Source organism: Ruditapes philippinarum, unplaced genomic scaffold (genome assembly GCF_026571515.1).
Source record: "Ruditapes philippinarum isolate M1 unplaced genomic scaffold, ASM2657151v2 ctg8664_1_1_1_1, whole genome shotgun sequence".
Lineage (NCBI taxonomy): Eukaryota > Metazoa > Mollusca > Bivalvia > Venerida > Veneridae > Ruditapes > Ruditapes philippinarum.
The window spans coordinates 47,341-71,957 of NW_026852097.1; the positions used below are offsets into that span (position 1 = coordinate 47,341).

The window sequence follows — 24,617 nt, forward strand, 5'->3', positions numbered from 1 at the left end:
TAAAAGATGAAGATCACAGAAAAAAAAGGTGCAAGGATAAAAGAAAATAGTGCAAGATTAAAAGCATACTGGGACTTGAAGGTGACTGTCGCCAACCTAATCCTTGAAGGCATCTAGGCTGGGACTGGATTTGACCTGATTGGAAGGCTATTCCAATACCTGAGAGTTCTAGGGAAGTAGGGAATTTAGATGATATTTGGTACAGGACTGGGGGATCAGGAAGTTTAGATTTCTTGTTGGGGTCAGATGGTTATGGTCAACATATATCAAGGTTGTATTGGTTTTATAGAACACTACTAAAAAAAGGACTGGGAGTCTGCGGCTTTCTAGGGAAGGCCACCCAAGTTCATTTAGCATTTGGGTTACACTACTGTCGAAATTATAATTATTACAGTAAATCTGGCCGCAGCTCTTGACACTTTCAATCTTATGACTTAGATGTTTCTGCCAGGGGTGCCCATAATGGTGGAACAGTATTCTAGTTGTGGTCGGACATAAGTAACATAGGCTGATGTTTTTAGTTGCCTGTTTTGGGTTTTGACGTTTCTCTGGATGAATCTTAGAGAATTTTTGGCCTTGGAGGTGATGTTATTTATATGCTGTGTCCAGTTTAGGTCTTTAGAGATAGTTACTCCAAGGTATTTTGCAGATTCTGCTGATTTGAGAGTTTTATTATGTAGGGTGTATGGAAAGATGGTGGGGTTCTTTTTACGGGTGATCCTCAGCACCTCACACTTGTCTTGGTTGAACTCCCTAGTCCCGTTCCCAAACTTCAAGTTTATGTCGGTTGTCCTGTAGTCTGTCAGCGTCATATATATATGTGATATTGACATGCCAAAGTTTAATCAGTAGATCAAGTGACATTCCCCTTGACCTTTAGTCAGGACATCAGCAGCTAACTTCATGCAGACTTGCTCTTTTACTTTAAACATAACCCAGAGCTGTAGAAAAAATGCAAACTTGCTGTCTTAACTATGCATTGGATCTTCAATTATCTGCCATTGCCCTGTGCCTTCTCAATGATGGGAATGTGCGAAGGGGAAAAAATGAAGTAAGTTGGTGGGTCAGCACTTTTTCCCTAATATAGTTACTACCTGTCAACAGAGGCTTCACAATGCCATTTATTAGATGGGTTTTTCCTTTTTTCAGGAGCATAAAATTACCAATTGTGTGTGTGGCATTTTAAATTTTCTGTTGATTTTCCCTTGAAAACAAATTTCTTTTCTAAAGGAAACCTTTTAAAATAACTATACAAGAAAATATTAATAGAAAATGCTCTTAATAGAAGCTATTAATTTCTTCATTATATGTGTTGCAGTTTGTACTATACACATGTAGTTACTGTAAATTCTGCAATTTTGGACATTTTTACAACATTTTTTTCTGGCATTCTGAATATGTTGGGGAAAAATGCCCTGCGGGTTCACACTGTTTTCTGCTTAGTGACGAAAAAAAATGGGGCTAAATTGAAGTTTGCTTGTTTCGGGTTACATGTTTTGTCCCAGGTTCAACATATTTTTTTTTCTACAATCATTGTATAAGCATTGAAGAAATATTGATATGACTTTTTTGTGAAGTTTTCTTGTGCTGCACATATAAATAAAAAGATGACAGATATTACATAAAAATTTAATAAATCTTAATACAAGTAAATATGCTACCCAAAAACTTGGTTCATTGGCTTGCCAATTTATTCTTTTTTATACTAGTATAAAGCACCATTGAGTATTAGTGTTAGTTGTTTTATGCCAGTATAAAGCACCGTTGAGTATTAAGTGTTAGTCTTTTTATGCCAGTATGAAACAACAATGAGTATTAGTGTTAGTCTTTTTATGCCAGTACAAAACACCATTGCGTATTAGTGTTAGTCTTTTATGCCCGTTTAAAGCATCATCAGGTATATGTAATAGTAGGGATTAAACGATGATCGAGTATAATCGATAATTGATCGTTTATAGGATCGATTAGCGATGATCGAATTTAAAGTTCAATAATCGATCATCGGCTATTTATCTTCTTGCTGTTACTTAAGTGACTCACTGTATTATAACAACACTTTAAATCAAAGCCAGCTTTGGTTTACCCAATAATTTTAATTAAAATGAATGAGAAAGCATACTGGTGACCATGAGGTTAATAGTTGACAGTGAGGCATTTTAGTTTACAGACATACTATGCTCAAATTTGAAATTAGAAAATTGCTATTTGTAAATATGAAATAAACATGTTTTGACTTCAAACAAAGAAGATATGTGTACAATTATTCTACTCACTAAACTAAAGATGGTTACAATATAAATATATAGTGTCATTAAAAAGACCTGGCATTTTTATTGATGACCAACTTCTCTTGTTCCCATACATAGCTTATTCATTCCTTTATTGGAATTGAGACATAATAATTTCATAGATATAATGAATTTATTTGATTAAAATATTTTACTCAAGGATGAACATAAGCATGAGTAACTAGTTTATCAAATGATTAAGTGGTAGTTACACAAAATATAGAATATTAATGGAATTCTTATAAATATTAAAGCATGATATGTGCATTGTACATATTTACTTTGTTATCATAAATGTTTCGATTATATAATCGATGATTGATCGAAAAAGGTTGTTCGATTATTTTCGATGATCGATTATGATTTTTGTCCGATTAAGAAACCCTATGTAATAGTGTTAGTCTTTTTGATGCCAGTATAAAGCACCATCAGGTATTTTTGAGTGTTAGTCTTTGACTCTTTATGTGCCAGTATAAAGCACCATTGAGTATAAGTGTTAAGTGTAAAGCATTTAGCACCATTGAGTATTAGTGTAAAGTATAAAGCACCATTGAGTATTAATGTTAGTCTTTCTTATGCCAGTAAAATGCACTATTGAGTAATGATGTTAATCTTTTTGATGCCTGAGTATAAAACACCATTGAGTGTCAGCACTTAAGTCTTTTTGATGCCTGTTACATCTCTAAGATTAACACATTTTTGTAAATGTTTACACTGACCATGAAAAATGTAAGGATCCCATTTAAATGTTGTTTATCTTTACCTTTTTAGTGGTTAAGGCCCAAGACTGCTAGCTTAAAACCTGTTTAGTGGTAGGACCAGTTTATAGTGTATCTTTACCGTCAAACCATTGAGAATTTAAATCATCCATCCATTATATCAACTAAATGACAAGAACAATATCATGGTATCTTTTAAAAGGCCAAGCAATTCAATAGAAGTTATTTTCTTTACAGAAAAAGCAGTTGCAAGCATTGAAGACAGTCAAACCAGAGAGGGAACCAGTTAAAGAAAAGCCAGTGAAAAGACGTAATTCTTATTTTGTTGCAGTTAACATTTTGGTTGAATCGTTAAATGTTCTAAATTCCTTGATGGCAAATTTTATATGTACTGTCAGTTAAATTCAGTACACTAAAGAAAAATAGTAAGATTATAGGTAGGGCTGTCATTGAATATCGCGATATTCATCATCCGATACAATATTGATACACAATTTCAAATATCGATACAAGCTAAAATTTATTAATGTCTAATAATAAATATATACTTCTCAATTTTGCCTTAAATGAGAGAAGCCACTTTTTCCAGTTTTCTTGGCTAACTTGAACTTTAAACTCTGTTTTCAGTGATAAAAGTATCAGAAAAAAGACTCTTTCTGTTAATTTGTAGTATAAGTAGTCTCATACAACTTGTACAAGTAATAGATATACCATTACTTCGTCTCGTGAGGTTAAGGCATAAGAAAGGTCACGTGATTATGGTATAATTTACGCAAACCCAGAAATCGTCAACGCACCAATGGTGTATCTGTTTTAACCTATAGCTCTGCCCAGAAACACTTACTCCTTCGATTTTTAAAACTGAAAATTATACCATAGTCTGGGTATGGTATAATTTACGGTTATTGGAAATTATACTTGGAAGAATTTTACATAAGAAGCGCTGAAGAGCTATAGGTTAAGCATGCATAACCCTATGATCCTAATTATACCCCCGCACAACAAAGTTGTAAGGGGGGTATACTGGAATCAGCTCGTCCGTCCGTCCGGCTGTCCGTCCGTCCGGCTGTCCGTCCGTCCGGCTGTCCGTTGTTTTTAGCTCGACTATACGAAGTATATGGAGAGCTGTCCTACTCGCCCCGGCGTCCGCGTCCGCGTCCAGATTTTAGATTAAAGTTTTGGTGCAGTTAAAATATTTTTCAGCTAATAACTTTGTCATTTCTTAAGGTATCAACTTCAAACTTCAAATATATGTTCCTTATCATCAACCACATCTTATGTGACAAGGTTCATAACTTCTAGCACCAATATTTTTCAGATTTATCTCCCTTGAACTTAGAATTTTCCTTAAAAAATACTATTTTTTACTGTTACTTCTTTATTTCTTAAGGGATCAACCTCATACTTCAAATGTATGTACCTTATCATCATCCCATCTTATGTGACCAAGGTTCATAACTCTAGCACCAATATTTTCAGATTTATCTCCCCTTGAACTTAGAATTTTCCTAAAAAAATGCTATTTCTTTACTGTTTCTTCTTTATTTCTTAAGGGATCAACCTCATACTTCAAATATATTTACGTTATCATCTCCCCATCTTATGTGGCAAGGTTCATAACTCTAAGCACCAATATTTTTCAGATTTATCTCCCTTGAACTTAGATTTTTCCATACATTTTTTTTTTTTTACTGTTTCTTATTTATTTCTAAAGGGGATCAACTTCATACTTCAAAATATATTTACGTTATCATCATCCACATCTTATGTGACAAGGTTCCATAACTCTAGCACCAATATTGCAAGAAATTATCTCCCCATAAACTTAGATTTTTTTACTAGAAAAATGTTATTTTTATTATAACTTTTTTATTTTTAAAGGTATCTACCTCAAACTTCAAATACTTATTCTAATTCATGCAAATACATTTTATGTGACAAATGTTCATAACTCTTGAAGCAATATTTACAGATTTAACTCTCTCTTTGAACTTAGGATTTTCTTTAAGAAATATAATAACTTCTTTACTTTTTAAGGTATCTACTTCAAACTTCAAATATATATTTCTTATCATTACACAAATGTTGTGTGACAAGGTCCATAACTCTAGCATGACTATTTCTAGAATTATTCCCTTGATCTTGGAATTAATGTTAACAAATGTTATTTTTTTACTATAACTTAATAACATAATATACATAATTGATTTTTCTTTCAATTTGTTTTGTCCTCCTTACTGCGTCCAGTATTTTATTAGTCGAGCTTCGCTGTCTCCTGTGACAGCTCTTGTTTTCTTGTCCGGCCCAATAAACTTAAGATTCTTTGACCTTAGTCTTTCATATTTGGCATGGAGGTTAGTCATGATTAGTAGATGCACCCCTATTGATTTTGAGCGTCACTAGTCAAAAGGTCAAGGTCACAGGGGCCTTGACTTCAAAAAAGCTTGTCCGCCAATAAAACTTAAAGATTCCTTTGACCTACAGTCGTCATAATTTGGCATGGAGGTTAGTCATGACTAGTAAAATGACCCCTATTGATTTTGAGGTAACTAGGTCAAAGGTCAAGGTCACAGGGGCCTTGACTTCAAAAAGGTTGTCTGCCTTGACTTCAAAATAACTTAAGATTCCTTTGACCCACAGTCGTCATATTTGGCATGGGAGGTTAGTCATGATTAGTAGATGACCCCTATTGATTTTGAGGTCACCCAGGTCAAAGGTCAAGGTCAGCAGGGGCCTTGACTTCAAAAAGCTTGTCCGCCAATAACTTAAGATTCCTTTGACCACAGTCGTCATATTTGGCATGGAGGTTTGTCATGATTAGTGAGATGACCCCTATTGATTTTGAGGTCACCAGGTCAAAGGTACAAGGTCACAGTGGCCTTGACTTCAAAAAGCTTGTCCGCCCAATAACTTAAAAGATTCCTTTGACCCACAGTCTTCATATTTTGCATGGAGGTCAGTCATGATTAGTAGATGACCCCTATTGATTTTGAGGTCACCAGGTCAAAGGTCAAGGTCACAGTGGCCTTGACTTCAAAAAGCTTGTCCGCCCAATAACTTAAGATTCCTTTGACCCACAGTCTTCATATTTGGCATGGAGGTTAGTCATGATTAGTAGATGACCCCTTTTGATTTTGAGGTCACCAGGTCAAAGGTCAAGGTCACAGGGGCCTTGACTTCAAAAAGCTTGTCCGCCCTATAACTTAAGATTCCTTTGACCCACAGTCTTCATATTTGGCATGGAGGCTAGTCATGATAAGTAGATGACCCCTATTGACTTTGAGGTCACCAGGCAAAGGTCAAGGTCACAGGGCCTTGACTTCAAAAAGCTTGTCCGCCCAATAACTTAAGATTCCTTTTACCCACTGTCTTCATATTTGGCATGGAGGCTAGTCATGATAAGTAGATGACCCCTATTGACTTTGAGGTCACCAGGTCAAAGATCAAGGTCACAGGGGCCTTGACTTCAAAAAGGTTGTCCGCTCAATAACTTAAGATTCCTTTGACCCACAGTCTTCATATTTGGCATGGAGGTTAGTCATGTTTAGTAGATGAACCCTATTGACTTTGAGGTCACCAGGTCAAAGGTTAAGGTCACAGTGGCCTTGACTTCAAAAAGCTTGTCCGCCCAATAACTTAAGATTCCTTTGACCCACAGTCTTCATACTTGGAATGGAGGTTAGTCATGATTAGAAGATGACCCTATTGATTTTGAGGTCACCAGGTCAAAGGTCAAGGTCACAGGGACTTTGACTTCAAAAAGTTTGTCTGCCCAATAACTTTAGATTCCTTTGACCCACAGTCTTCATATTTGGCATGGATGTTGATCATGATTAGTAGATGACCCCTTTTGATTTTGAGGTCACTGGATCAAAGGTCAAGGTCATAGGGACTTTGACTTCAAAAAGTTTGTCCACCCATTAACTTACGATTCCTTTGACACACAGTCTTCATATTTGGCATGGATGTTGATCATGACTATAAGGTGACCCCTATTTATTTTGAGGTCACTGGGTCAAAGGTCAAGGTCACAGGGACCTTGACAAAAAAAAAAGCTTTTCTTCTCAATTGCTAAAGAATGCCCTGTCCGCAATGTATTGATTTTGACATTTTCACATTTGAAGCATGTAGAATACATAACTTAGCAATGCACTGGCTTAGTAACCTCAGATTTGGCAGGGAGGTTGTTCTTGAGCTCTAAATGGCCACTGTTGATTCTGACAAAGTGGTATGCGGGGGTATTCACGCCATGATAGTGGCAGTTCTAGTTTAAAACACATAATTATATGTTTTTCTATCTACTGTGAAAGTCGATATATATGGTTTATATTTGTCTCTCCATATATCGATACAAAATTGTCCATCAATGACAGCTCTTAAGATAGGTACATATGTATAATCATATATGCATAGGAGACAGTAATCACAAGTGCTTGTGCCCCAAAGTCAGATCAGCCCCCAAGTCAGATAGGCCCCAATTCAGATCGGCCAAGTCAGATTGGCCCCAAGTCAGATTGGCCCCCAAGTCAGATCAGCCCCCAAGACAGATCAGCCCCCAAGTCAGATAAGCCTCCAAGTCAGATCGGCCCCCAAGTCAGCCTGAAGTCAGATCAGCCCCAAAATTAGTGGATTTGGCTTGACACTAAGTCATAGGAGACTGTAATCACAAGTGCTTGTGCAACGCAAACAAGTCAGATCGGCCCAAAGTCAGATCAGCCCACAAGTCAGATTAGCCCCCATGTCAGATCAGCCTCAGGTCAGATCAGCCCCCAAGTCAGATCAGCCCCAAGTCAGATCAGCCCCCAAGTCAGATCGGCCCCAAGTCAGATTAGCCCCCAAGTCAGATCGGCCCCAAGTCAGATAAGCCCCCAAGTCAGATAGGCCCCAAAATTAGTCGAATCAGCCTGAAAGTAAGTCATAGTAAGTAATCACTATAGTGCTAGTGAGACAATACTGAAGGTCTTGGAAATAGAACATGTAAAGAAATAAAGGCATAAACATGGATTAAGTTAATTAAAAAGTTATCAAATTGATCAATGCTCTTTTATGTTAGGCAGAATGATGAAGATTGTTGACTTCAAACCACTTGTCCCTCATGTAGGTATGAATCCTGCCAGGGACTTTGGATTTTTTTATGTGAGGAAGCTATCTAGCTAGCTTACAGAACGTTGATGGCTGTACAAATGCACAGAGGGGCACATGAGGTCTCCCTCCGCTAGTTAAAGCTGGAAAGTTGCCATATGACCTCTACTATATTTGTATGTTGACATGACCTAAAACCCAACCAATCAGGATGCTTCAATTAATACTTGAAATAAAGTATCATCATTATATGATTATTATGATGGCAAATACATGACAATTTCCTTGTAGCACATTTAAAATCTTTGATGTTAAAACACAAGATGTAAAATATGCATTTTTTAAATCAAATAGTTTAGCTACATGTAAATATATACATGTATATTTATAGCACATGAGTCAGCAGAAGATGCTAAAGAACAGGCTAAAAAGCTGGTCATGTCTGGGGTAATTAAGTTTCTTCTTTTATCTTTTCTTTATGCTAAATATAGAATTTTTTCTAACCAAGATGTTGCAGTTCTTTGATCATCATAAGTTTTAATACAAAATATAGTACATATACCTTGAAATAACCTGGGTATAAAAAGATAATCAAATATCTGTTTAAAATTTCATCACTCCAACATATGTGATCATTTGAATATATTCATTCATTCATTCATTCATTCATTCATTCATTCATTCATTCATTTCTTTTATCAGGCTATTAAACTGAGTGACAAGAAAGAGAAGCAGGGATTTAAGAGATCTCGTAACCTTGAGAAGAAACTACAAGACCCAGAGAAATTACCTGCCACACCTGCCACTGTTGGCTTCCAGCCATTTGCTGCTTCACACCCGGATGACGAGGAGAGAGTTGAAAGAGAAGACAGGGTAAGTACAGGCGCATTTCAAGCATTTAATAGTAACACCAATAATTTGCCATTTTTGGGTACAATCTTTATATTGTTATGGATTTGGGGCGTTAATACAGACCACTGGTAGAATAGGAAATAAAATTCGTTACCGGCACTCAGTTAAATTGAATTTGTTACACTAAAAAGTAACATAAACATATTAAGTACAATGTACTTCATTAGTTTATTTAGACAGGTTATGTGATGTAGTATGATATGTTGTAAGTTTACATAACCCGAGAGAAGTGTCGCGGCGGAGTGGTTAAGGTCGTTGACATCAAACCACTTGCCCCTCACTGCTGTGCGTTCAAATCCCGACAGGGACTTTGAATTCTCTCATGTGAGGAAGCTATTCAGCTTAAGCTTATGGAACGTCAATGGTTCTACTCGGGTAACTGTTTGTGCCTGAAATAAGGCATGGAAGGGCACCTGAGGTCTTCCTCCACCAGTAAAGCTGGAATTTTGCCATATAACCTATACTGTATCTGTGTGACGTAAAACCCAGTAAAACAATATAACCCAAGATACTAGAAGAGGGTTATATAGCAAACAAACATTTATACATAGATATATAACCTGTGAAAAGTATGTATATAAATGTTTTATATGGCATATTCTTTTATACCGCATATTCTTTTTCTATGATTTGAAAAGAAAATAGTTTGTATATTTGCCACAACTTTACGCAGTTTAGTTTTGACAATGAAATAATACAAGTATATAATTATTAAGCTACAGGGACAAATGATAGATGTATATTTACAGAGACCAAGGCACCAGCGTGTACGTGGGTTATATGATAATTTTGTTCGTAGTGAGAGACCACCGGAACGTCCGGACAGAATTTCTGAAAGACCAGATAGAGGTTTGTTTTGTTAACTCTTACCGTGTTGGATCTAAAAGTAATTAGTCTTTGTCTCCAGCGTAGAATCAGGCCAACCTGTACATCTCTACAGTCTGACCAAGCTATTGGTACTGTTGGTAGCACAATTTCTGTTTTTTGGTATTGAATACCCTAAAATACCTGAACAATTTCTCAAAAGATAAACAATATTTAATTAGATTAACGATATTTTGAACTACCTATAAATCTTTTAAACTAATTAAAATTTTAGATTGAAAGAACCAGCAACTAAATACCACACCAGATTTTAAGACTTATAACATTTGTTATAAAATTATACATACTGGAAACAACTACAGAATTTTTTTTTCAACTAACATCTACATATTTAATCACAAAAAATTAAGGTTTAGTTACTGAAACCAACTATAATTTCTCTTCGGTATCTATAATCAACCTTAGATTTAGAAGTTAATATTACATTCATTTAAGGTGAATATAAACACTCCACCGTGCCATAAAATGGTCATTAACATAGACAGGATCTGTGGTTAACCATTATATTTGAAACATTTTAAATGGACAATAACTTGGCATCTTGCCCAGAAAAACTAACTTATATGTCTATTTGTAACATACATCACATTGTGTAGCCGTTTTGTTCGTACTTCAGTAATCATGTATCATTGAAATATATCCTGATGAAGGTCTTGAAAGACCGAAACCCGTAGATCCTTGAATAAACCAGTTAATTGATACTGACAGCTTCTTATAAATATATCACCTCTTTTGTATTGTTTCTAATTTGTCTGTTGTTTGGCTGTGTTTCAGTTAATTGTTACTGACCGCTTCTTATGAATGTCACCTCTTATGTATTGTTTCTAATTTGTCTGTTGTTTGGCTGTGTTTCAGTTAATTTCTTATGAATATCACCTCTTATGTATTGTTTCTAATTTGTCTGTTGTTTGGCTGTGTTTCAGTGAATCGATACTAACAGCTTCTTATGAATATCACATCTTATGTATTGTTTCTAATTTGTCTGTTGTTTGACTGTGTTTCAGTTTATTGATACTTACCACTTCTTATGAATATCACCTCTTATGTATTGTGTCTAATTTGTCTATTGTTTGTGTTTCAGTTAATTGATACTGACCACTTTTTAGCTCACCTGTCACAAAGTGACAGGGTGAGCTTTTGTGATCACTTTTCGTCCGTCGTCCGTTCGTCGTCCAACCGTCGTCCGTCCGTCCGTAAACTTTTGCTTTAAATGACATCTCCTCATAAACCACTGAGCCAATTTCATCCAAACTTCACAGGAATGTTCCTTTGGTGGTCAACTTTAAAAATTGTTCAAAGAATTTAATTCCATGCAGAACTCTGGTTGCCATGGCAACCAAAAGAAAAAACTTTAAATATCTTCTTTTAAAAAACCATAAGAGCTAGAGCTTAGATATTTGGCATGAAACATCTTCTAGTGAGTGTCTACCAAGTTTGTTCAAATAAAAGCCCTGGGATCAAAATTGGCCCCGCCCCTGGGGGTCATTGATTTTCCCTATATGCATATAGTAAAAACTTAAAAAATCTTCTTTTAAAGAACCGTAAGAGCTAGAGCTTACATATTTGGCATGAAACATCTTCTAGTGAATGTCTACCAAGTTTGTTCAAATAAAAGCCCTGGGGTCAAAATTGACCCCGAACCAGGGGGTCATTGATTTTCCCTATATGCATATAGTAAAAACTTAAAAAATTTTCTTTTAAAGAACCCAAAGAGCTAGAGCTAAGATATTAAGCATGAAACATCTTCTAGTGAGTGTCTACCAAGTTTATTCAAATTAAAGCCCTGGGGTCAAAATTGGCCCCGCCCCGGGGGGGGTCATTGATTTTCCCTATATGCATATAGTAAAAACTTAAAAAATCTTCTTTTAAAGAACCATAAGAGCTAGAGCTTAGATATTTGGCATGAAACATCTTCTAGTGAATGTCTACACAGTTTGTTCAAATAAAAGCCCTGGGGTCAAAATTGACCCCGCCCCAGGGGGTCATAGATTTTCCCTATATGCATATAGTAAAAACTTAAAAAATTTTCTTTTAAAGAACCCAAAGAGCTAGAGCTAAGATATTAAGCATAAAACATTTTCTAGTGAGTGTCTACCAAGTTTGTTCAAATTAAAGCCCCGGGGTAAAAATTGGCCGGCCCCGCCCCGGGGGCCATTGATTTTCCCTATATGCATATGGTAAAAACTTAAAAAATCTTCTTTTAAAGAACCATAAAAGCTAGAGCTTAGATATTTGGCATGAAACATCTTCTAGTGAATGTCTACCAAGTTTGTTCAAATAAAAGCCCTGGGGTTAAAATTGACCCTGCCCAAGGGGGTCATAGATTTTCCCTATATGCATATAGTAAAAACTTAAAAAATCTTCTTTTAAAGAACTCAAAGAGCTAGAGCTAAGATATTTAGCATGAAACATGTTCTAATGGGTGTCTACCAAGTATGTTCAAATAAAAGCCCTGGGGAACTGGCCCTGGGGTCAAAACTGGCCCCGCCGGGGGGGGGGGTCATTGATTTTCCTTATATGTGTATAGCAAAAACTTAAAAATCTTCTTTGGAAAAACCCAAATAGCTAGAGTTTAGATATTAAGCATGAAACATCTTTAAGTAAATATCTACAAAGTTTGTTAAAATAAACGCCCGGGGGTCAAAACTGGCCCTGCCCCAGGGGTGACATTGTTTTTAACTATATGTGTATAGTAAAAACTTTAAAAATCTTCTTTTAAAAAAGCCAATGAGCTAGAACTTAGATGTTTAGCATGAAACATCTTCTTATGGGTGTCTACCAAGTCTGTTCAAATAAACAAATAAAAGCCCTTAGGTAACAAGAGGGCCATGATGGCCCTGAGGTCGCTCACGCCTGTATATAGGCCGCCCCAACCCCCCGCCCCCCCCAAACATTGCAGGGCCAATTTAACCAAAGGGCTTTTATTTGCACAAACTTGGTAGACACCCATAAGAAGATGTTTCATGCTAAACATCTAAGCTCTAGCTCATTGGGCTATTTAACAGAAGAATTTTTTAAAGTTTTTACTATACACATATAGTTAAAAACAATGACACGCCTGGGGCCCGGGCCAGTTATGACCCCAGGGTTTTTATTTGAACAAACTTTGTAGACACTTACTAGAATATGTTTCATGCTTAATATCTAAACTCTAGCTATTTGGGTTTTTTTCAAAGAAGATTTTAAGTTTTTGCTAATACACATATAAGGAAAATCAATGACCCCGGGGCAGGGCCAATTTTGACCCCAGGTCTTTTATTTGAACAAACTTTGTAGACACTCACTAAAAGATGTTTCATGCTTAATATCTTAACTCTAGCTATTGGGTTTTTTTCAAAAAAAGATTTTTTAAGTTTTTGCTATACACATATAAGGAAAATCAATGACCCCGGGCGGGGCCAATTTTGACCCCAGGGCTTTTATTTGAAACAAACTTGGTCGACACCTATTAGAACATGTTTGATGCTAAATATCTTAACCATAGCTCTTTGAGTTCTTTAAAAGAAGATTTTTAAGTTTTTTACTATATGCATATATAGGAAAATCAATGACCCCCCCCGGGCGGGGTCAATTTTGACCCCAGGGCTTTTATTTGAACAAACTTGGTAGACACTAATTAGAACATGTTTCATGCTAAATATCTTAGCTCTAACTCTTTTGGTTCTTTAAAAGAAGATTTTTTAAGTTTTTACTACATGCATATAGGGAAAATCAATGACCCCCTGGGGCAGGGCCAATTTTGACCCCAGGGCTTTTCTTTGAACAAACTTGATAGACACCTATTAGAACATGTTTGATGCTCAATATCTTAGCCATAGCTCTTTGAGTTCTTTAAAAGAAGATTTTTTAAGTTTTCACTATATGCATATAGGGAAAATCAATGACCCCCCGGGGCGGGGCCAATTTTGACCCCAGGGCTTTTATTTGAACAAACTTGGTAGACACTCACTAGAAGATGTTTCATGCCAAATATCTAAGCTCTAGCTCTTATGGTTTTTTAAAAGAAGATATTTAAAGTTTTTTCTTTCGGTTGCCATGGCAACCAGAGTTCTGCATGGAATTAAATTCTTTGAACAATTTTTAAAGGTGACCACCAAAGGAACATTCCTGTGAAGTTTTGATGAAATTGGCCTTGTGGTTTATGAGGAGATGTCATTTAAAGTAAAAGTTTACGGACGACGGACGGACGACGGACGGACGACGGACGCCGGACGAAAAGCGATCACAAAAGCTCACCCTGTCACTTTGTGACAGGTGAGCTAAAAATTGGCCCGGGGGTGGGGGGCCTATATACAGGTGAGCGACCTCAGGGCCATCATGGCCCTCTTGTTATGAATATCACCTCTTATGTATTGTTTCTAATTTGTCTGTTGTTTGGCTGTGTTTCAGGTATTGAAAGAGAGGACAGAAGAGATGATAGAGATAGACGTGAGAGACCAGACAGACCTGATAGGGAACCTCTTCCTAAAAAAGGTAATTTAAATCTCCCTAGAAATTCAGCAAAACGATTGCAACCTTAGCTGAAGCTCTCTGCTAATCCAAACTTAAAATATAAATAGTGCAGTTATAGTGATTTAATATTTTGTATGGAATTCAAAGTACTACTTTGTTTACATTTTGCTACTTGTATGACAAAGAATTTCATATTCATGGCTGTATTATTCAGGTGATAAGCATCTAACATGATGTTAACTATAAAACTCATATTTGCCCTTTCTCTAAACAAGAAGAAAAAAGTTGGTTTCTGAGGCATATCGTGGCTTTAAAGGTTTATGATCACAAAAATACAAATGTAGTAAAAATTAGGAAAAGTAAAATTCTGTTGATGTTATAATCTTGTAGTGAAATTTGGTTTTGTTTAGGTAACACTGTGTATGTTCATGGTCATGGTGTGAATGAGGAATTACTGAGGAAGGCCTTCCATAACTTTGGTAATATTGTCAACATATCAATGGAGAAAGAAAGGAAGTAAGTTAAGATTGTATGTTTTTCCTCTAGAATCCAGAGTAGCTGCCAATTGTAAAAGATTTACCTACAATTTCTCAAAGTGTATATATTGTTATCTTAAGGTGACAGGCTTGAATCAAAGAGTGGTTGATCCATAATTACAATAATAACCACACAGGTACCAATATTTACACTTACCACACAGGTACACATGGTTACAACAACCACACAGGTACACATGGTTACAACAACCACACAGGTACACATAATTACACCAACCACATAGGTACACATAATTGCACCAACCTCATAGGTTAAGTCAGGTACACACAATTACAACAACTGCTCAGATACCCATTCAACTGAGTGACTTGTAGCAGTGCTGAATGAATTATTTACTCAAATTTACCAAGACCTCTCAAATGTTAAAATGGTGTTGTACATACAAATTAACCTTTATTCCACAAGGATCACTATTCCATTTTCTCTTTGTTTATCTTACCATCCTACACAATAAAGATGAAGATTACTGTTTCACTATTAAATGCTATTGGGAAAAAATCAATAAGTGCAAATACAGGCAATTTATAAATCATTGTAGATGTATTTGAAAGGAAATATTTTGTACCTGAAATGATTATATAATTGTATTTTAATACAATGTTTTTGTATATCTTTAGTTGTGGTTTTGTGACCTTTGACAAAATGGACTGTGCAGATATGGCCATACAAGAGGTGGGTCTGTTATGTTAATGTAGTAGTATGAGTGTTTTATGGTAGGGATGGGGAGTTTTATTGTAAGGGTGTGAGTTTTAATATAGGTTGGGGATTTTTAAATTACATAGAAAGTCTATAGGTCTTTCAGCAACATCCAGCTTTACTGGTAGAGGTAGGCATCAGGTTCCAAGTTGGGCATTGTATCTAATAATTGATCTCAAGAAATATATTGGTTTTACACATATAAATTGACACAAAGGATTATTGCTAATTAAATTGATTAATTTAGCACTAATGATTGTTGATTTTTCACAAGAGATAGATTTATAGTTGTTTAATACAAAAATTGATTTAACACAAACAGAAAAGTGATTTTAGGCAAAAAAATGGTTAATTTTAGACATTAAAATATTGTTGGATTTAGGCAAAAGATGGTTGATTTTATGGAAAAATGTATTGATTTTACTGCAGAAATGATGCATTCTTGAAATCTGTAAACTAGAAAGTAGTATTGATGAATCCTAGATTACTTCACTGTACAAACATTGCGATAAAACAAAGATTATAACAACAATTTGTAGAATCTAGATTGTGAAGTGAAATGATAAATGGAAGGCAGAATAATAAGTGATGTGATAAGATTTTTTCCTTTTGCTATGTCATGAATACATGTACAACACATGATTGTTGTATTAATCATTTGATCATGAATTACCCATAACATCAGAGATGGCATGAGCTCCCTATACAGCATGTACAGTAATTGAAGATTGCATGTACAGAACAACTGTTAGGGCAACACTCTTTAGGAGACAAAGAATTTGGTTGTTGATAAGAGGTGTTGCTCCAATTAGTAGAAAGGTGAAATGTGTAAAGAGGTAGTTGCTATATAGAGGGTCGCTCAGCAGAGGTTTTTAACTATAGAGATATTTTTATACATGCAGGTAGATGGCGCTATGATTGATAGTGTTCAGTTACGTGTCTCCATGGCAAGAAGGCAACCATCATTTGACAGTACCAGCCAAGATCCATCCAGCACTTCATGGGCGTCTCTAGGTAAATATAATTTTCCCTTCTGAAAATATAATGGACTTGTCCTGGTTATTGTTTGTAAAAGGGATGTCAATATCTATATGTTTAAGTCAAATAGCCAATAGTATATGAAGCTGTATTATTTTGTAGAAATATCATTTCTCAACCTTTGAAAACTCTTTAATAGGCTTGCCCTTTTTCCAGTTTTAGCTGTCCATTTATTTGTATAAGGTATGTCAGTGTTAATGTCCAAGTTCCGATTTTCACATTTTCAGCCAGTTTTTTTTAACAATAAGATAAATGAAAATAGGAATATTACTGTATACTAGTATTATTTTGTATTGTGCTGAACTATTTTTCCTCTGTCATATTTTCAGCCAATTTTCTGATATTTTATAAATTGAAATATGGACAATATATTCTAGTATTACAGATGTATTGAACTATCTTTATTTTTTCATATTTTCAGCCAGTAACAATTCACAGAAAGGATCTCACAAAGATAAAAGAGATGTAGTGGCATACGAGGAGGACATGTTTTGATAAAACAATTGTTTGTTGTAGGAAATTAACAAACATTTACAGGAAGATAAATTAATTTGTTTTTAAGATCAGAATAAGGAACGTTGAACGTTTATCATACTTGCGACTGATATTCACCTAATGACATGGAATTGTTTGGTAAATGTCCTTTTTGATTTCAAAACGCTTGTACCTCAGTGCTAAAATTCCACAAGGGATTTTGGATTTTTCATGTGAAGAAGAAATCCAGCTAGCTTATCTAAAGTTGGATGCCAACATGGAGGAGCAGTTATGGTCTTTCTTCACCAAATAGCTGGAACATCACGATATGACCTTTACAGTGTTGATGGGACTTTAAACCATATAGGGAAAAAGCAAAAAAAGAGAAATACATAATGTATACATAAATACTTGTGCATGTATACATGTTAATTGTGTCACTTGTAAGGTTAAGATTTTGAGAGGTGATAAAAACTGTTTTTGCAATTTTGTAAATTGTCTTTAATTCAGTAACAACTATATAGACATTTTAAGATTTATTATTTGAGATATGTATAAGAAATAAGCAAGCAGAGATAAGTGCATTTGTAAAGCTATCGATTTGTCTTTGTTTGGTACTACGTGATTCAAGTATTTATATATTGTCAGTTATGTATTTTAAATGATTTTACAGACATTGTGTTACATTATTAAATGGTTAAAGATGTTAAAAGTGTTTCTTTTTATTGTTAAGCTTTGAGTGCATCATGTTCTTGGAAGATGATAACATGTGAGTCCTAGTCAATCGTTTCAAGATAAATGGTGTAGCCTATGAAAAAAATAGGCTGATAAGTTTAGAGCATCAGATTTGTAACCAAGGGTGTGGTTTAAATCCCAAGGAGGAGCTAAATGTCTTCCTGACAGCTGATATCAGATATTTAGCCTAATGGTTATTTGTCTCTTGCCTCTGATTACAGGTTAGTTATCCAGGAAAACAGGTGAGATTGAACAAGCTCAGAGATATGGATGAAAAATGTGTTCAAAAATGGCGTAAAATACCCACACATAACCCGACAAAATGTCAGATATCTTGGAGAATTAAGCAAAATTGAGGTTCATTCGCACTGAGAGCAAATTTCAGCCCTCTGTTAAATTACATTGTAGAATTTATGAGTTTATGACAAAAGCTCACTAGGACAATAGTATACTGGAAGAAAAGCCCATCTAGAACCCCTGTTTAGCTAACCTGAGCTCAAAGATGAGCTTTTGCTAATCTCTCTGCGTCTGTTGTGCGTTGTTAATGGTGTCAGATATGTTCTTATAACACAACTCCTAATAGCAATTGGCCACTATTGTTTAAACAAGAAATTTCCTGGCATGGAGCTCTCTTTGAAAATTGTTTAAAGAATTTTATTTCATGCAGAACTATGGTTGACATAGCAATTGAAAGAAGAAACTTTGTAGACCTTTCTCTCTAAATCAGAAGATCAACAGCTTATAAACTGACCATTGACTACTATAGCAACCATTGATTTCACTTAGCAACCTATGATTTCTACATGCAAATATGGAATTTCCAAAGCAATAAGTTAATTGCTAAGCAACTATTAACTTTTATAGCAACCTTTTATTTTTCTTAGCAATCAGTTGTTTCATAGCAATCATAGACTTTCAGTAGCAATCATTTCCTTCCTAAGTACCATTTTATTTATTTAGCAACTAGTGATTTCCGTAGCAACAATCGACCTTCCAAAGCATCCATGGACTTCCATGGCAACCAATTTACTTTCCTTAGCAACCATTAACTGCTATCGGAAATACTGATTTTCTTATCAACGAGTAATTTCCGTAGCAATAAGTGATTCTATTGCAAACATGGACTTTCCATAGCAACTTTTGACTTTCATAGCAACCTTTGATTTTTTTGTCCAGCCCTCTTGCGTTGAGCTCGACTGAGTCGCCACTTTTGGCTTGTGCATCCAGATTCATCAGGTCTATAACTACAACATATTCACATGATTTTCGTATATTATATATATTCTTAATATTTTTTTTACTAAATTTCAACAGTAATTATTATATTATTATTTTCGGCACATTTTTTCCAGCATTTACAATACAATGTATTGATAAATAAAGGTATATGTTTGGTCTTTAGTGCCGAATAGCTTTACCCGTCACATTAATTGATTACATAATAACCGGTACCGTTGGCCTAGTGGCCTTCGGATCGGGAGGTCGAAGGTTCGAGCCCCACGGGGAGCGTTAATTGAATGATGAATGTTTCTCGTGGGACTTTTTCCGAAATGGCCGCTTCGTGAGCCGCGAGGTAGTTAAAATGAATGGTTACCGATTTCTATCCGCCTGGCGCCTGGCATAGTGGTAGGAATTGGGAGGTACATGGTATGCAACCAAAAGGTGTCTCATAAGTCAAAATGGCTGGCCCTTTCAGTAGGGGTGACACTATAATAAACAAGACCTTTACCTTTACCTTTTTATTCTTAATCATTTTTTCTCTCTATAGTTCAACAGTAAATGCTATATTCTGATTTTTTGTACGATTATTTTAAGCATTTACAGCATTGATAAATGTAGGCATGTGTCTTGTCTTTAGTGCTATATAGCTATACCCGTCACATTACTGATTTGACAGTTCAGAGAGTAACGTTTTTGAAGAAATTGCTTTAGTTAATAAAAAAAAATTAGTGTCTGCTACTATCTTAATCGCATATTTCCTCATTAAACACATAAGAAACATAAACATATAAAAGCCCTGATTTAGCTGGTATGGCAGTATGATTATGTGTCACAATTCGTCGGAGAGACAGAAGGGTCGATATTTAAAGCATTTACAATATTGGTAATTAAATTCTTTTGTGTCGAATACAAATGTAAACTTTACCCGTCACATTACTTGGTTTGACAGATTGGGGGTGTTTAAATAGTAACGTACTACGTACACTTTATAAATCAAATACATTTATAATTTAGTAAAAAGGGAATAACTCGTGAGGGTATAAAATTCATTCACACTAGCCATGTTTCGTGAAACGTTTTATATCAGTTTAGTAAGGATACACAGAGGTAGTGCACTTTTCTAATTTCCCTGTGACGAGATAATATTGTTGTCACGATATAATAACTCATTCCAAACCTCCATCTACATGGGATAGTATATAATTTCCAGAATATTTCGATAGCAACACAATGCATCTATTTGTACTTACACTATGCGGTCAGATTGTTTAGGCTCTTAAATCTGTGTTATTTCACATTGCGGCCAGTCTGTTTACGTTCTTAAATCTATGTTGTTTCACATTACGGCCAACTTGTTATGGTTCTTATCTCTGGGCTCTTTCGTAATGCAGGTTCTTATATCTATGTCCTTTCATAATGCGGTCAGCTTATTTTGGTTCTTTTGTCCGTGTTATTACATAATCGGCCAACTTGTCTGTTCTGTTTGTTATAGAAAGGTTCATTCACAATGTTACCAGCTTCATTGTGGACCTTATATCTAGGTAATTTTGTAATGCGCCCAACTAAATCTGCGCTCATTCATAATGCGGCCAGATTGTTTTTTTGTTGTTGTTATATTTAGGTTCTTTAATTATGAGGCCAGCTTGTTTTGGTTCTTATATCGAGGCTGTATTATAATGCAACTAGCTTGTTTGCCATGTTTATTCTATCTAACAACCAGGTTGTGTTATAATTAGAATTGTTATTAGGTTACCTTCATAATTTGGCCAGCATCTGATTTGTATATCTAAGTATTTTTTAATGCAACCAGCTTGTTTTCTTTCTTGCTAGACAACATCAATCAAAAGGTTTCTATCCTTGTCGTTCTGATTAATATATTTCACCTTCATACTAAAGCCACCTTGATAATTGTTTTCTCAACATTTTGCGCCTGCACAATACGACCAAATGAACTTGTTTAGAATGCGAAGAAACTTGTCAAGGCTCAATCATGTGTGTACTATTTATTCCTGGACTAACCAGTACTGGTGTCATATAATGATTATTCACAACATCCAGGATAATTGTGTACAGCTAAAGACCCCAAGTTTACTTTTCAACGAAATTGATTTACGTACATTTGTATATATGATAACTAAAACATCAATGTTTATTTACAATTGTATTTTTATTAAAATAATTATATGAACTATGATATAATCTACATGACAGTATAGAACATTGAATTATAGAAAATAAGACTTCTATAAACATATCATACTTGCGATCAGTACTGACAGTATGATTATTATAATATATATGTAACAAAATGTACTTGTACATATTTATCTCCCTTTACTTAATAATATGTAAAACAGTAATATTGTAATATCTTAATTCTAACATTTTCTAAAACTTGGAAAAAAAGGTCAAATCTGTTGTGCATATCAGATTGATGAAAATACAAACATAAAATGATAGCATTTCTGAGGTATCACGGACCTTTAACCAACATTTCATCAACTTTAAACAAATCATTATTAATTTTCATCATTACATGTCAATATAAATCTTCAAATAGTTTTACAACATCCTCTCTTCTATTGCAAATAAGTTGCAATGAACTTGAATACCGTTTTGTCAGAAGGATAATATGGTATTTCCTGTTCAAACATACAGTCTTAAAGGCCCAAAATGCCTCAGAAATATTTTTTTTTTACTTTATTTTTAGTATCCTGTTAATGTTTCAAAAAAGAACTCATTCGTCATAAAATTGATCCAATTCTTTGCTCGAGCTGCTTTCTTGGCAATTGGTTTAATTGTAGTGAATTATTATTTTATATGAAAGCAAAACTACTACTTTTGTTTACATTTTTGTTAACTTTAGGACATATAAGTGCACATTCATCGATACTTTCCCCAGCTGTTAAACATCTAACAGGCTCTAAATCCATTGTAAAAACATTATTAAACACATGTTTGACATTTCTAATGAATTTAATGAAAACAGATTTCTGAGGCATAATGTACCTTTAAAGGTATGCTCTACGTATAAACTGTTACAAAGGTGAATAACTACACAATTTACACACGGCATATACCTCAATAAGATATTTCTACCAAAAACGTTTCGTGTAGATACATGTACATTGAAATGTGTACGAGTTGTTTCCCGGCAATAAATAAAATATGTAAATTTACAATGCCTAATGAGCAATAATGGGAAAATGTGCATATAACAGCAATTTACCTAAAAGGCTCGAAACAAAAGTTAAGCATTGCAAACTTTAAAGGGTTTTAAGTGTAAAATATGTTATAAGAGGGTATGTTATTTATACACTGCAGTTTTCTTAATGAGATGTATCTATCTATGAATTTTTAAGTTCTTAAATTCAACAGTTAAAAAATAACCTGGAGGGACAAAACTAAATATGAAAAGGCATGAGAGAAAACTAAGGTGATTCTTGAATAATTACTTTCTTTACAACTTTGTTTGTGTGAGAGTATATCATTACTGACATGATTGTGATTTTAGAGAACAGCGCTATATTGAATATGCACACAAAATACAAAAAAAAATTATCTTTGTTAATTATACAAAATTATACTAAGAAAACTATAAACATATACACACAAAAAAATCCCTTAAAGTAACGAGAAGGCCATTATGACGCTATTAATTCGCCATATTTCAAGTCATAGTAGCATGACAATATCCCATCTTTCTGGATGTATCCTTATTGTGTTACCTAAATGTATGTGACTTTCTTTATTACCTAAACATAGGTTAGTAATATACCGGTACATATTATTTTCTGATCACTGAATATAAATTATGTACATGTACATGTACAAACACATACTAGTTTGACAATGAGGTACACAGTAACTCAAACACAAAAATGGTTAGAATAGTTATTAACTACAAATGTATAAATATTGTATATACTTAAGCAAAAATATAACAACATCAAATATCTGACTAGAGCATAGATAACCAATACATTTATATATAATGTACAAATATACAGATCAATCTATCATTGATAAACACATCTAAACAGAATAAGAAACAAAATTTAAGCATTGCAAACATTAAAGGGCTTTAAGTCTAAAATGTGTTATAAGAGGGTAATATGGTTTTTTATAGTTCACTGAATTTTTCTTAATGAGATTTATCTATCTATGAATGTTCAAGTTCTTTACTTCAACATATTAAAAAATTAACCTTGAAGGGACAAAACTAAATATGAAAAGGCATGAGAGAAAACTAAGGTGATTCTTGAATAATTACCTTCTTTAAACTTTTTTGTATGATAGTATAATTACTGATATGATTGTGGTTAAAGAGAACGAAGCTAGCCTATGTTGAATACATACACAAAATACAAAAATACTTATCTTTGTAAATAATACAAAATCAGGCTAAGAAAACTATAAACATATACACACAAAAAACATCTCTTAAAGTAACAAGAAGGCCATGATGACCCTAATTCGCCATATTTCACGTCATAGTAGCATGACAATATTCCATCCTTCTGGATGTATCCTTATTGTGTAACCTGAATGTATGTAACTTTCTTTATTACATATACATAGGTAAGTAATATAGATATCATTTTCTGATCACTGAATATAAATTATGTACATATACATACACATACTAGTTTGACAATGAAATACACAGTACCTCAAACGCAAAAATGGTAAGAACTTATAGATAACTATAAATATTGTATTTACTTAAGCGAAAAAAAAACCCATCTTATCTGACTTAAACATGGATTAGCAATACATTAATATATTATGTAAAAATATACAAACCAACCTATAACTGATAGACAGACACATCTGAACACAACTAAAAAAATGAAGATTTGCATTTCTTGCATGCAAGGACTTGGGAAAACTACAACATTTTTTTTAGATTAATAATATCTGTCATATGTTGCGGTTCGGATAGGAATATCCATCCCGAGAGGACCTGCCCATTGCGCAGTAACGAGACTTGCCGAGTTACCGCTAATGGGCGGGGCCCCTTTGGGACAGATATTCCGATCCTAACCGAAATCATTAAAAATAAAACCTTATACTTATGAAAATTAAACTATTTTACAAGAATAAAACATTATATGCTTTTTTCAAATCTTAGGTCATCATGAAGATATAGGTTCAATTTTTTTCACTCTAAAATAGCGGAACATAATTTATCTAATTAAATAAAACAACTTTAATCATACTTTCTTTAAAGTGAATTGGTCTATTAATGGAAAATATGTAATGCCATAAATAAATATGATAGTATTTAGTATCTTATGTTTAAACCACGAAAAGAATTGCAAACTTGGTTGTTGGTAAGTGTGTATAAAATACATGACCGAATGACATATGAACATATAGCATATAATAAAGGGTTTCTACAAAAAAATATTATAATTCATCATATATTGTGTTCATACTAAATCTTTTTAGAAATCTATCAACATTTTGTTTTCAGTAATATCTCATTAGAATATCCAAAAGGCACAATCTCTTATTTATTTATCTATACAAAGTACTTTAATCTGGAAAATAT

General features: G+C 34.3%; 1 protein-coding gene across 1 annotated transcript; it reads left to right on the forward strand.

Moving 5' to 3' along the window:
• Positions 1-6: 6 nt before the first annotated feature.
• LOC132749147 (negative elongation factor E-like) lies at positions 7-17,803 on the forward strand. The gene is made up of 10 exons (XM_060738844.1): positions 7-81; positions 3,245-3,317; positions 8,481-8,536; positions 8,792-8,962; positions 9,751-9,850; positions 14,276-14,359; positions 14,749-14,854; positions 15,514-15,568; positions 16,495-16,606; positions 17,052-17,803. Exons 1-10 carry the CDS (start codon positions 7-9, stop codon positions 17,123-17,125), a joined length of 906 nt encoding a protein of 301 aa, XP_060594827.1. The 3' UTR covers positions 17,126-17,803.
• Positions 17,804-24,617: the final 6,814 nt, after the last annotated feature.

Coding starts and splice junctions, on each gene's coding strand:
- LOC132749147 (XM_060738844.1), top strand. CDS start 7: ATGAAGATCACAGAAAAAAAAGGTGCAAGGATAAAAGAAAATAGTGCA. Junction 3,318..8,480: donor AGAAAAGCCAGTGAAAAGAC/GTAATTCTTATT, acceptor GTATATTTATAG/CACATGAGTCAGCAGAAGAT. Junction 14,360..14,748: donor GGAACCTCTTCCTAAAAAAG/GTAATTTAAATC, acceptor GGTTTTGTTTAG/GTAACACTGTGTATGTTCAT.